This window comes from Pundamilia nyererei, unplaced genomic scaffold, assembly GCF_000239375.1.
Source record: "Pundamilia nyererei isolate P.nyererei 1_Seehausen unplaced genomic scaffold, PunNye1.0 scaffold00009, whole genome shotgun sequence".
NCBI lineage: Eukaryota > Metazoa > Chordata > Actinopteri > Cichliformes > Cichlidae > Pundamilia > Pundamilia nyererei.
In genome coordinates, this window is record NW_005187410.1 from 2,325,399 (window position 1) to 2,340,020 (window position 14,622).

At 41.5% G+C, this 14,622-nt stretch overlaps 1 protein-coding gene across 1 annotated transcript in view; it reads right to left on the reverse strand.

Annotated features, from left to right (window-relative positions):
* Positions 1–11,088: 11,088 nt before the first annotated feature.
* zgc:162707 (UPF0524 protein C3orf70 homolog B) overlaps positions 11,089–14,622 on the reverse strand; it is a 15,764-nt gene continuing 12,230 nt past the window's right edge. The window contains exon 2 of the mRNA XM_005723348.2: positions 11,089–13,547. Coding sequence (XP_005723405.1) covers positions 12,856–13,547 — 692 coding nt within the window. The 3' untranslated portion in view covers positions 11,089–12,855. The remainder of the gene's footprint in view (positions 13,548–14,622) is intronic.

The window sequence follows — 14,622 nt, forward strand, 5'->3', positions numbered from 1 at the left end:
TCTTTTGAAATGTCCTCTCCCCCCAACTCCTTTGGCTTGCAAGCTCATGGAAAGGCAAAGAATGTATTTTATATTATACTAAACCATGAAGCAGTCTGGAATGAGCTGTTAGGATCTAACGAGCCATTATTGTGAAATATATCACCAAAACAATCAGCTGAGGCAGCGCACCTAAAGCTGGCAGTATGTGGAGACGAGGAAGCTGATTATCACATCTGCCCCACTTGCCTTTTTTCTTCCTCACCTACTTTTCCTTTTCGACTTTCTCCACGCAAGGCTCGATGCACACTGTCTTTTTCCACAGTTTTTCTCTCCTCTTTGAGTCTCGTCTCTAGAGCATTGCAAGTAGTCTTCTCTCCTCTTCAGCTCCTTGTCCTTTTGAGCAAGGAGGTCCAAGAACTCCATGAGTTTTAATACTAACCCTCTGTTTTCCTGTGGATCTACTTGGAGCTGACTCACCTCCTGTGTCTGTCTATCTTCCAGGAGGCTCGTGTGCACCTGTAGAAATTTGCTGGCCTCCTTATAACAGTCTTTATCTCCTTGATGGCAGAGCAGAGGGCATTTCTCAGTGTTTGTACAGCTTTTATGCTGCTTTTTCACTGCTGCCAGTCAGTACTGGTTTGGGCCAAAAAAGGCATGACCAAACTGTACTGGCACAAAAACCTGAAAGATAAAAGCGTGCATGTACTTTTTTTTGCCTAAAAAACATCCAATCCTATCTCAACACTAGATACAGAAACTGGTGTATTCTAAAAACAGAACTCTCCGGAGATGCTCAACAAGGAGTAAGAACTCAGATTTGTACATATTTAATTAAAAAAGAGAGAGAAAAACAAACATCCAGCTCTATTAGCTTTTAATTAAGTTTCATTTGAATTTGTTTGAGGTTAAGTTGCAGAAAGTTATTAAAGTTGTGACACCCACATTTATAACTGTGAAATTCAGCATCTTAAAATGAAATGAAGTTCTGAAAACACAACAAGAGAAAACAACGCTGAATAAAGTTTGGCTCATTAAATCTCTTACTGGGCTTCTTCGCTTGAATCTTTTGTCCATGTAAAGTGCATGAAGATTTAAGAGAAGCTGTACTGAGAGGGGCACTCGAGTTGTATTGTGTTGTATAGGTAGAAGCACTCACTGGTCATTTCATTAGGCACACCTGTTCATGATCTTGGAGAACGGCCAGACTGTTTTGAGCTGGCACTTCGAGACAGCAGTAATTCAAATAACTACGAGATATCCAGGCGATCGTGAATGTCTGGATACGCAGCATTTCAAAGCAGATGGATTACAGCAGCACTGATAGAAGACTGAAAAATGTTGTCTGGTTTGATGAGTCTCAAGCTATTCAGATGGTAGGGTCAAAATCCACCGTGCTATGTATCAGTACTTCAGACTGGTGGTGGCAGTGTAAAGATGTCTTAGAGATTATCTTTGGCACACTTTGGGCCCCTTTAGTTGCTGACTGTGTTCATGCCTTTACGACCACAGTGTGCCCCTTTTTTTATTGGCTCCTTCCAGAATGTTACTTTACTCAAATGGCCTCATAGGTCACCAGATCTTAATCCAACTGAGCACCTTTGGGATGTGGCGAAAAAGGAGATTTGTATCATGGATTAAAACACCTGAAGAATATTTCCAGCACCTTCTTGAAGAATTAAGGCAGTACCGAAGGCAAGAGGAGGTCCTAGACAGCACTAGCAAGGTGTAACTAATGAAGTGGCTGTTGAGTGTATTTCTAATTTGCAATACTTGAGTGTCCGATGTGGTTGGATACATGCACGTAAGTGTGAATGTTATAATCATTCTTACAGTGCTTCTGTAAAGAATGTGATCAAAGACTTCATATTTGCAGTGCTTTAACTCAATTACTGAAGTCAAAGCATAAAAATCATATTTCTTCTCATGTGGAGTCCATAAAACACAAACTAGAACGTAGCCATTCACTGCAGTGAACTGTTCAGAGCCTTTGTTGCCTCTTAACAAATAGAAAATTGTTTTTAGTGTGTAAGTGGAAAACATTATAGCCCGTAGAGCAATTCTTTTATTTGAAAACAACTAGTGTATTAATGCATGTTTGTATTGCACAATGAGTTAAAATGCTTTGTTACTATTTCCATCTATTTGGTCCCCCATATTCAGCTGGCTGTTAATGGAAAGGTGGCAGCAGAATTCACTGAATCTATTGATCACTGTGCAGCAGCATAACTACGCTTTTGTCTGCATGTGTGTGGGTGAGAGTTTACCAGTCTGAACCACAAATATATGTCCAGTGTTTCCTTGGGTAGGTAAAAAGACACACACACACACACACACACACACACACACACACACACACACACACACACACACACACACACACACACACACACACAAAGAAGACTGTATGGCTCTGCACACATCAATGTGCAGGCTGATAAGTGTATAAAGAATTTTTAAATGGTTTGAACTGGTCAGGTGCTGGAAGCAGGAGTGAGAGGAGTCTGTGGTCTTCCATCAGACTTCTCAGGGTTGACCGGTCACGCCACTCAGAGGGAAAGATGGACTGTCACTTTTCACGGAGGAGAGGCATCTCAGTGTGGGTAAGAGGGGTCACTGCCTGGAAGTGAAAAAGCACCAAAGGTTAAAACAGGACTGTGTCTCTTTTGTTCTGACTTGACTGCATCCACCAGTGAAATGCTCTTTAGGAAGAAAGAAAAGGGCTTTGTTCCTGCTTGGCAGCTGCATGTGTGCTTGAAAACCTTGACACTGTCACAGGCTTCCTTTCTGGCTGACTCTAAACTCAATATATTAAAGCCACTATACAGACAAATTTCTCTGCCGTGTTATTTCCAGCAGCGGTGCCCCAGCTACCCGTCTGACTCGTCTTAGGCTCATGGGATCCATAGGAGAGTCTGCTGGGCTTCCTCGGAGATGACTGCTTTTCCCTAAATAATTTAGTGCAGCCACAGAAAGCTCAGAGAAGTGAAGGACAGAGGCACTTAGCAAGCAAAAGTGGAGGTACTGTATCTGCCAGCTATGTGAACCTACTGACCTTCTGTCTTTCCCTGCAGCTCTGTGTGGTTATTGGAAGTGCAAGGTATGTGTGTACAAGGATAAATAAGCGACACTGTAAATTGCAGGTATTACATAAAGGGCCAGCAGCTCTCAGGTGAAATATACTTTGGTTACTCAAATAACTTCATATCTTTATGTAGAGCAGAGCACTGAGAGGGCAAAAACACTCTAATCAGGAGGATAATAAATGAGATTACAGTTTACTCATTTTGGGTTTAGCACAGAAACATTTTGCTCGGAATAAATTGCAGCAAATCAAGGTCTCTTCCTTATTTGACTTATGCCATCTGATGATTAAGCACTGCAAATGTACATGCAAGAAATGTGAGTGAAGGTGAGCTGCAGTCGGGGTGCATCTATCGGACTCTCTGTAGTCAGGATGAGAGAGTAAAAGGAGGAGGATGATCAAAGGAAACAGAATCAAGTTGGAAGATGAAAAAAAAATACTTTGGACTTAAAAGGAAGATTGAGCTAAGGTTCTGCAGTAGTTGAGATATTCTCCAGTTCTAAGCATGTTTGTGAGTGTTTATGGAGTGTCTTTTATGTGCGTTTGGATATGCCGTGCCTTTTAATTTGGTTAAGAGAGCATTTCAGCCTTTGGCTAAAAATACCAGCCTAACAGTTCGCAATTAATCTAATTTGTGGTAATTGTGCTCGCAAGGCTCGATGCACAAAAGCGAAGAGCGAGCACAGAAACAGAGCCAGGAAACGGAGCAGGAAACAAAGACAAACTAGCAGCACTGAGAGCAGGGGAATTAACAATCGGCTGCTGTTGCAGGATGTATACGGCTGCGGAGTAATATGAATTATGTTTACAATAAAAACCTACTCATTAACCTTGCTGAAGTATGTACAGTGTTTGTGGAAAACAAGAAATGTGACAATTTATTACAACCTGGGGTGCCTGCATTGATTGTATCACAAAGCCAAATGGACTCTGGAGTTGCATGTTGATTTATTTGCCATTCAGATTGCAGCTTAATGGACTGTTTGACATTTTGGGAATTACTGTTATTTGCCTTCTTGGTAAGAGACGGCTGTAAAGACAGGATCACTTTCATTGCTAGTAAATGTGGAGCTACAGGCAGCAGCTAGCTAGCTTAGCATGAGGACTGGGAACAGAAGCAATGAGAAAAGAGTCCTGGAAGTTCCTGGTGGAAGTAAAACAGTAAAATGAGATTTGAATTTTTTAAAAATGAATTAAGAAATCAAACATGTTATTTTGACAGCCTTAGAGATGCTGAGAAAGACTTCGGACAGAGACCTGTCCCTATCGTACTCTTGCTAAAACTTACATGAGTCACATTTGTAAACCTCTCTTCAAGAACATTTTCTTTTAATTTTTTTTGTTTTGGCATGAGCTATGTATATTTAGATGAGAGGGTATAGTGTTATAGTATAGGGTGGTGTTAAGTTATAAGCTAATACACCCTTGATATTTTCTTTCAACCTTAAAGTACCTTAATCACTTCACTTTCCTGGACTGTGTCTGTGTAATTCCAGTTTTGAAATTCAGTCCACATTCTTGCTTGTCTGATTTTGTGCTGGACAGAATATTAATGGATGTTTCAATAATTATTACAAAAAAAATTTCTGTCTTTGCTTTTTAAGTTTGATTCAAGCATCGGAAGAATGAAGAAATATTAGAAGCTGCTACTTATATACTTAAATAAAAAAGCAGAGAAGGAACTGCAGGCGTTAACTGTGTGTCTCCAAACCTCTAAATGCCCCAAAGCTAACTTTCTCTCCTTCGCTTCTGCCTTTATATCCATTAGAACTGGTGTCAGTCTCAACAACATACCACCTTTGACATTAGTACCAAGAGAAAAACTAGCTCCACTTCTCCCCATCCACCCTCCCACCGCCTAATCCCACAACAATAAAGAAAATCACACTAATGCACCGAGAAGCTGGAGGTCTGGTGCAGCCTATGACAGCTGAGGTGTAGGGGGTGTTCAGCCAGTATTTGCATGCTAATAGCGTTCGTGGGCATGATGGGAAAAAGGCCGGGGCGGGGGGGTGGTTGTGCCGGTGTCGCCGGTTGAAGAGCTTTTTGGAGGGCTGTGGTGGACACGGTGCAGCAGATCCAACCCTGTGATGCGGAAAACCATCTGCTGGTCCTCATCTGGTCCAGTCAGCAGGTCCATTTACACACTGCTTAATCAGATGTGTCTGTTTGATGCTCCTCCTCCTCCTCTCCTCTAGCACACACACACCAAGGTTTCTTTTCAAACCCAAATTAGCCGGTCTTATTTCCTCCTGCTGAGCTGCTGGTATCATGCACCTGGTTTTGGTCGACATCAAATATTTTATCTGATGATGCTGTTTGTCTGTTTCTGCTGTACAAGGTTCAGCTGCCGCTATTGTTTGCAGACATCTCTGTGTGTTTTAAGCTGAAATATTCGAAGAATATATGCGTTTTAATGTGAACTCACAAAACACCTCGGCCTTAAGTAGCATGCAGGATTCAAGGCTACAATAAAAGCAGCCTTTATTTCTCTTCCTCACTCTAACTTTGTGGTGTAGGTGTAATGTCCTCTATTTAGATGAAATTCAAAGGTTGGTGTGGGTGTACTGTAACTTAGCTATCCAGTAGAAAAATAAGAAAGAGCCCAGAAATAGCCTCACAGAGCCTTGATTGAAGCATACCAGTAATGACACCAATCACCTGTGAAACCACCAATTATGGTGCGGTAGGAAGAACCATAAACTCTGTGACATTTCAGAGCCTCTCACCAAGGAACTTTTTTTTTAAAACACAGAAGAAGTTTGAAAGTTTTAATGTTGCTTTTTGTACTTCAGTTCAAGGATTATGTGCTTTTGAGGATAACATTTTCCTTCAAGATCTCTACTCACGTTAATGGAGCCACAAAGCTCGTCCTCGGGTGCCATAACGGCCAAAATCTCATAATGCAATCATTCCCCTGAAACCAATGTTTTTTATGGTTGACAGGCTGCGGGCGTTTAGATTTAGAAAGCTTACGTCCCATATTTTTTCAGTCCTATCTGCTGGAAGCAGTCTGGGTCCGGCGCTGGCCTAGTTCAATCACTATTTCAGGCAACCCTTTAGAAAATATTAAACAGAGGAGAACAATACAATGTTTGAGTGGCGGCATTATGAAATGCTTTCACAGATGGGGGCCACATCTGTCCAAAGTGTTGTGAAGCAGCATCAATCGAGTGATAAGAATCAGCTCACGACTGGTTCACAAAGAGAGGTGCTGCAGTTTGGGGATGTTCAATTCTCTGAATGTTGCAGCTGTAACTCCATCATGAGGATGTGTACCTTACATGATTGGAAACATCGCCGTGCGCTGTCATCAGGGTTTACATGATTGCAAACCCTCCCCCGTACACTCAGGGTGCCTGCTGTTGATGAAATCCTCAAGCCGTTTGCTTTGTTTTCAGCACCATTTGGGCTTGAAAATAACAAAATGATTCTCTTTTCCCATTTAATATTATAATAAAATGTTCAGTACATAAAGTAATAACACAAAAAACATGTCTCTTTGACTTGAAACTCAAATTACACTACAACAGAGAACTAAAACATTAACCTTGTTCTCACGCAAACCCCAAAACTAAATAAATCTGCCTGCTCCTAATAACTGTAGTTAATGCTTCAATCGCCCACGAATGAAATAAATTACAAGGCAAAAAAATATTTAAGGTGCCCGAATTGACTTGCCTGGCTTTCAGGTTTGAAAGCCAGAACAGGCTTCTCCAACATCCTCTGTCTCTTTGATGTGATTAAGATGGATTCAAACATTTCTTCAGCGCACAAAAACCCACACTGGCTCTGTTAATGGCCACCATCCAGGGCCTTAAACCCATCAGCAGTGGTTATATAGAGTGAATGTAAAATAGTTTATTTCATTCATCTTAATGACTGGTTTTATGTATTTATTTATTTTATCAGTGAAGTATCCTCTCTCTGGGAAGGAAAGGTAGAGTCTTATAATTTAAACAAGAAGAAGTGTTTTCGAATTTTATGTGCAAAACAATAAATCATCCATTGCTGTGCAGCCCCAGACTAATCCATCAATGCAGACTATTTTACTACAACAAAGACAACTAATCACATTAAAACATGTCAGTGTGAGTCATTCTGCTATGACAAAGAAACCCCACGAGTTTTTCAAAAGGAATATTGGACGGTGAATCACCAGCTTTAAGCAACACAAAAGAGAACACTTTCAAAAACAGCCCTGTCTATCGACACCAAAGCTTAAAGCTGCTGTCTGCGGTTAGCAGAAGGAAAAGTCGTGCTCTGTGTCTAAAAAGTGCCTGAAATCCATTTCAAAGACAAGGGCAGATGCTGACGAAAAATGTAATGAATATTTCAAAGGCAGGGAATGCAGAGCTGCACTCCAGGTGACACTCGTGTTTATAGAGCTTATCAGACACCCATCACCCACAGAGCACGGCTCGGGCAAAGCCATGTGTCCGACTGATTATTAGCAGGGTGCTGGTGGGTTTTCCCTTTACGTGCATGCCAATTGCATCAGGCCAGTGATAGGGACAGTATGTTGAAGCATAAATGGTCCCTTTGAGTGCCGCTGTTGAAGTTTAGCTCTGAATATGTAGCTATAGGGGGAGAAGGTATACTTCAAATATGGCGCTGGTTGTCTGTGAGGAACTGATATGGATTTCTAGGACGTGCGCTGTCAAATTGTAAATAATGGTAACACTTTAACTTCCAGATTTTAGTCATAAACCTTCCCATAAGCAGTTTTAGGTTTTGAAAAGTATCTCACTGTACTCTGTCTGACAGGTGGATGATGTTTGCTTTTTTAACCTGTCTGCCTGCCCATGATTAATGCACATGAATATAAAACTCTAAAGTTTTAAATTTACTTCAGCTATACGCTGTGCAGCACGACCTGCATCCCCATGACTAACCTGAGGGCATTGCTACTTCGAGTGATGGGTGGGTGCTGATTTGTCTCATTCAGCATGCTGTACTCCAAGGAGTCAGCTGTTCAGTTTTCCTGTTAATTGCATTTTGCTTTAAGGAGACAAAATTAGCAACCTTTTTATTATCACATTGAGCTGCAGTTGTGGTCAAAGGTTTACATTCTTTGCTCTCATGGAGTCCACGAATTTCGTGGTAAATTTGAGCTGTTAATGATTTCTTTGAACTGTTGCCAAGATGATCAACAATCAATTTAAATGACTTTTAAAAACCAAAAACTGGGTGAGCATGTTTTAAATTATTTTGGAATTTCCACACAAGTCAAATGATTACATACAAGCTCAAAACTATACATACCTCCACTAATATTTGTTTAAATATCTCCTGGCAAAATGCAACTCGACCATATGCTCTTGAAAGCCATCAACAAGCTTCTGGAACAACTCTGGCTGGATTTTTGACCTCTCTTATTGGCAGAATTTGTAGAGTTCATTTAAATTCATTTGCTTGTTGGCAGAAGTAGGCTTGAGGTCGGTGCTTTGGGAAATATATTCCAGAAGCTTAATTGGCTCTTTCTAAACAACTGCAGGATCATCATTTTAAACTAGTGCACATACAGTAGGTACAAGCTATTTAGACGTGTCACCACTTTCCCACAGTCCTCAGATGCAAGAAAATTGGTCAAAATATTCAGGACAAACCCAGGGATCACCAAGCCTGCCAAGAAGTGAAAACTGCTGGAGGACCAGTGCCACTGTCCACAGAGAGGCAAACTTGTATATCACCATTAACAGAGATGGTCCCACCAAGAAAGAAGACCCTGCTCCAGAATTGACACTGTACCAGCTGCCAAGCATAGTGGTAATAGCATCATGCTCTGGGGCGGTTTTGCTGCCAGTGCTACTGGTACATTGCACAAAATAAGTGGAATAATGAAGGAGGAGGACTACCTCCAAATCCTTGAAATTTGAACAGTTATCTAAACACAGATCAAAACGGGCTTTTTGGACGGATAAAGTGTGCTAACAGCAAGCTTCTGGACCGGCCGTCCCAAAGCTACGACCGCAACCCAACTGAAACTTTATGAAATATCCTTAAAATCCTGGTCCATGCCAGGAAACTAAACAATTTAAATGAACTCTACTAATTCTGCCAACAATAATATCCAGCCAGAATTTTTCCAGAAGCTTGTTGATGTCCACTTGAGGTCCAACTCGCTATGGGACATTCAGCTGATTATAAGTGGGGATGTGTGTATACAATTAAGCCTGTGCACATACTTTTGACCCAGTAGATTAGAGAACCCCCCTCCCAAAAAAAAGAAACTTGTACACTCAATTCTTGCTTTTTTTAAAGTCATTAAACATGTATGATGTTCAATCATTCAACCCTGGAAAAAGAATAGTTCAAAGAAAATACCAGACCTTTTATCCCTTTTGGCAGTTCTTTGGATTTTGTGTTTATTTGAAATACAAATATGTGATTTAGAGACATGGAGTTCTCATTTAAGTAAATATAATGTAATATAGGAGATTATAAACAGAGGTATCTGGGAGTGATGCTTCTAATTTGCTTGCAGTTACACACACAAAAAGGTTAGCATCTATTTTAAAGAAACATTTTTAATAAGTTTCTGAGGATTCCCCATGAGAGCAGATGTATTTGATGTATTTCTAAAATCCTTCTCCTACTACTCAGGTGTGTCCCTGCTGGTACTTCATGTTTTCATTTTGTAACTTGAAACCTCTTTTAAGTATTGGGGATCTGCTTGTTTTGTTTTGCCCCATGTAGAGGAAATTGAGTTGTATGAAATTAAAAGGACATCTCCTTAGGAAGGTAATGTGGTTGTGCAAACATCAGAATGGAAAGAGTCAAACTGACATCCCTCTACAGCTTGTGTGACTCAAGCTGTGCCAACCTGGCCTGTGAAGCAGTCCTTGAACAAGGGCATATTTTCATTTGGTGTGTGACTTGGTGTGTGACTTTGTGTGTGTGTGTGTGTGTGTGTGTGTGTGTGTGTGTGTGTGTGTGTGTGTGTGTGTGTGTGTGTGTGTGTGTGTTAGCATGCTGTCACTGCTCAATGGTTCCTGCCAATCGAATGACTTTGCTGTGAGGGATTAACAGTAACAGTGATCTCTTCATGCAATCTCTCTGTACCATTTGAAAAAAAACGGGAACTATTTCATAACGCCGTAAAAATGTGTGTGCGTCTGCACAGACCGGAGCACGCGCACACACACACACACAAACACACACTTGTATGCACACATGAAGTCCATCCTACGACTTTACATGTGCTTGCATCATCATCATCCCGCTAATTGAGCTTCCACATCTCCTGCCTGTTGCTGTACTCCCTCCACAAATTCTCTCTCAGGTTTTCCTCTTCTTCTCCCACTCTATGTCATCTGCTCTCCAGCATTCAATCCCACTCCTCTCCTCTTCATCTTTGGGCAGAATAGTGGATGTACATTTATATAAACTGATTAGCATTTCATCCAAGCCTTGGTTTTCTCTCTCTGCACAAAGGATCGATAGACACAATGCAAGGGGAAAAAGAAGCGTGGAGAAATCAATCTCAGTTTGCAGTCAAGGTGAAAAAGAAGCTTGCATGGTGTCTCATAAAATCTGCTGCTAGACGAAGTGTGGAGAAGACTGTCTGCGACAGAAGCCCAGAGGAAACCGGGAGGGGGTCTCTGTCTCCATCGAACAAGCTCAGTGTTTTCTGTCTTACATAAAGCTGAAGCAAAGAATGTGTCCAATCTTAAATCTTCCACTACAACCTACTCCCGATGTTTTTCCTGCCCCTTTAAAATGTTTAAAATGTGCAGCACAAAGTAATTAAAGCTTTCAAAGGCAGGAATGTAAGATACATACCTCAACACAGTTTAGATCAGACATCCACAGCTGAAATAGTGACTCAGTTCGAGTGTATCTCTCATTTTACTTTACTTTGTTTTTTCTTGTTACCCACTCCAGCTCTGGAGAGCATTAGTCATCATCAGTGTGTCGTGTGGAGGACGTTTGAGTGCATTTTCTTTTTACAGAGGGTGTTCGCGCTGTCCACAATAGATGAACCAGGAGAGAGGGAAAAAAGGTGAGTTTCATTAAGATTTATTCATATGAAAATAATAATATAACAAGAATAAGAACAAAATGCATTTTTCTTCGACTGCATTATAAGGGACTGTGCTCAGTGTAATGTCCAGGGCTGTCCCTGAATAAAAACACCTTGTTTTAATAACTATTACAGGGTTTCTTTGTTCTTTGATAGCATGTTTTTAATTGGAGTTTGACATGAGGGAATCCTGCAAGTGAATGCAGTCATGCAAAATGATTTTTTTCTTCTTCTTCTTCATCTTTTTTTTTTAAACATCTAGTGCTTATAACATTGCAGCCATAAATATTTGTGATAACTGTGGTGATTTTTGCTGATAGCTCTCTGGAAAATAATGTTTTTAAACATTAAAATAAAAGACGCCGCCCAGCTTCATTTTACTATCTGACTAATAAGCTACTCGTTTCTTATGCCAATCACAACATCACAACAGGTATTCAGGCATCCTATCTCACACTCTAATATCTTTTAAGATGTAACCTACTACTCTAAAATGAATGACCTCCCCAGACCCCCCTTTTGGTCATCACGAAAAAGGCATTTCATTCTCAAAAGTCCCCAAACTAGTTAACAATGTAGGTTTATTATTATTATTGTTATTATTATTATGAGATTATAAATTAGATATGTTCCCTCAGCGATATTTGTCTCACTTGTGTCTACTGTGACAACTTCCCTCCCTGTCACTGCAGCTGTACCGGAGACGCGTCCATGCTATTCAATTTCTCGGCTGCTAATAGAGGTCAGTGCAAGTCATGTTTTGCTTAACGGGACTGTCGTTCAGTTCAGCTTGACCAGAAAAGGTGGTCAGAAAAATTTTTCTGTAAAGTCTGAGACATTTTTTAGAAGGTATAAGAGTATCCTTGGTCCTCACTGGCAGGTTCAGTATAGGAATGTGCTTCTCTGTAATTCTTGATTGTCAAACACTGACCTACCTACCCTACTGCCCGTGATGGTGTCAGTAAAGTGCAGACAAACTGTGGGCCACAAATCGTTTTAATAATGCGATAAAAGCAGGTGCGCCTGCTCTGAGCAGCTCAGAGCTGAGTAATTAAGGAGTTAAAAGGCCGGTGTGCTTTAGGCCCACGAGAGGTAGCTGGCCTTGTGGTTATTACGCTGAAGAGTCAGAATTACTAATATGTGTGGGTGGAGTCACTGACCGGAGAACAAGGGACGGCATGCTTATCTGCCACTCGAATGCTGAATTGCAGCGAAGTCTGACAGACTGACTGACTGGAGAACACAATAATTACCTAACTGCTCATTATCATCATGAAACATACTCATACCACCTTGGTTCATACGTAATTTAGCTCCAGTAATATATACCTAAAGAGAAGTGTCACAAAAAAAGTGTCCCCCTTTTCTTGTTTTCCTATTTCCTCTGATGTGCACCTACTCTAGATTCTTTTTTGTATTTTTGATTTTTCTCCACACGACCATGAGGAGGTCTTTTTGGTAAACTGTGCATGTTCTTGATATTCTTGTGCTTCTGTCTTTATTGTAATAAGTTCAGCAAATTCAATCCGTGCAGAGGATGCGGGCAGAGGAGAGGCTGTTTCAGATTGTAGGTGCGCTGTCCTCAGCCACCTGCAGGAAAACAAATTCATCCCAAAACAACCGGGCGAAGCCCTGCTGAAGCGTTAGAGAGGGGTTTGTTTCCTACTGGTCCATATGTCATAAATCCTTGAGAGTTATTCTCAATAATAAGCTTCTGCTCCGTAGATGTTCCTTATAGATCAATTCCACCTTGATGCCATGTCAGTTACACAGTTGTTTCAATCTTTTCGATGATTTCTATCATAGACTTGGAGGGAGAGAGCAGAGAACAGTCATCCTGATCCCAGAGGCTCCCAGGGCTGGAGTTTCCATCTGTGCTCAAGTCGTCATCCTCCTCCTCCTCCTCGCTCTCCTCCTCACAGGACTCCAAATAGTGGAGACCGAGGGCGTTGATGCCGGAGTCCTCGGAGCTTGACGGAGAAGAACAGTGGTCCATTTTGGGACCTTTTACCTTATCCAGTGGGGAGGGGTGTTTGTGTTCACCGTATACCTGCTGCACTGGCTGCACAGGTGCAGGTGCGTTTTGAGTTGACGGTGTCGGTTTGGGCGGTTGCTGAGCCTGGCTGGGATTTTCGGGAACCGTAGGTGTAGCTGGAGCAGGTGGTGGGGGGGTAGGAGGACGAGGCGGCTCTGGCAAAGGAGGCGGGGGACGCTGCACGTAGCACATCTTCCCATTGATACGTTTGACGATGTAGTCATCCACAAACAGGTCCGCGATCACGCAGTACTTCGGGGACTCCAGGTGAGGCGGGGACTTGAAGCAAGGGGCGAGTTTCAGGAAGCGCTCGGCCAGAGAGACGGACAGGTCGATGGTGCTGCTGTACTCTGAGCCAACAGGCGGCACGGTCGTGCTGGGCAGCTGGCACACATTGGTCATGGGCTGGTACACGTACTTGCCTAAAGAAAAACAAAACAAAACAAAACATGCAATTACATTCATTTGTATTTTAACAATGACACCACTGCCTACTTGTATGGCAGAGCTGTTGCACATAGTGACAAACCCACACAAAATTATCCCCTAAACCACTTGTAGCATTTTTCAGCTAATCGTTTTGGTCTCCAGACCCACACCTTCACCATTTACTCCCACCTCTGTCATCTGCATATGTCATCAGTATGCAGCTGCTTTCAGAAAAAAAAGAAAGGAAAAACTCTTCAAACCCACTAAACTACCTGCCAAACACCAAACAACACAAAGAAAAATTCTGCAGCTAAATGTTGTGAAGGGTTTACCAGCTGATGGCTCAAGTGCTTTCCCATGCAAATGTTTAAAAGGAGGGAAAATAGCAAGGATTTATTATATTCATCTGAAAGTGAGAAACACAGCTCCCAAAAAGGCAAGAAAATGTCAGTATATAGTTAAAAAGAACACTAAGAGAAGAGGAGTGTGTTTGAGTGACACAATGTGCATCAACAAGCATCAATGATATGACAAGAATTTCCTTGGAAAAATCAAATTTGGGTTTTTGAGTAGGTTCTCAGTCATCCATGTCATTGTATTCTAAGGAGCTTGGAAGGAAAGCGACTGGACTTTAAATTTCTTGAAGAAATTTCGGAGTCCAATCGCTTTCTTCCCAAGCTTCTTGGACTACAGCGACCTGGATGACTGAAAACCTACACACCGTATATCAACAGCAAGCAATCTCAGTCACAACAGCAATGCTGGAGACAGCATGAGCACGTGAACGTCAACCACTCCCACACATTCCAGTACATGCCCAAATCTAAGAAAGATGCTAGCTTAACAAATCCCTGTCGATGTCACAGTAAAGTCATGCAAAGTCTTGCAATGCCCTTTGTTTATATTTTGTGACTTGTGGGGTTTTTGTTGTTGTTGTTGTTTTTTTATCCAGCCATGCTTTTACTGTTTTGGCGGTGTGTTTGGGATTATTGTCACACTGAAAAATGTAACCACTGCCAATTAGATGCTTTCCAGATGGTATTGCATGGTCGAGCAAAATCTGATTGT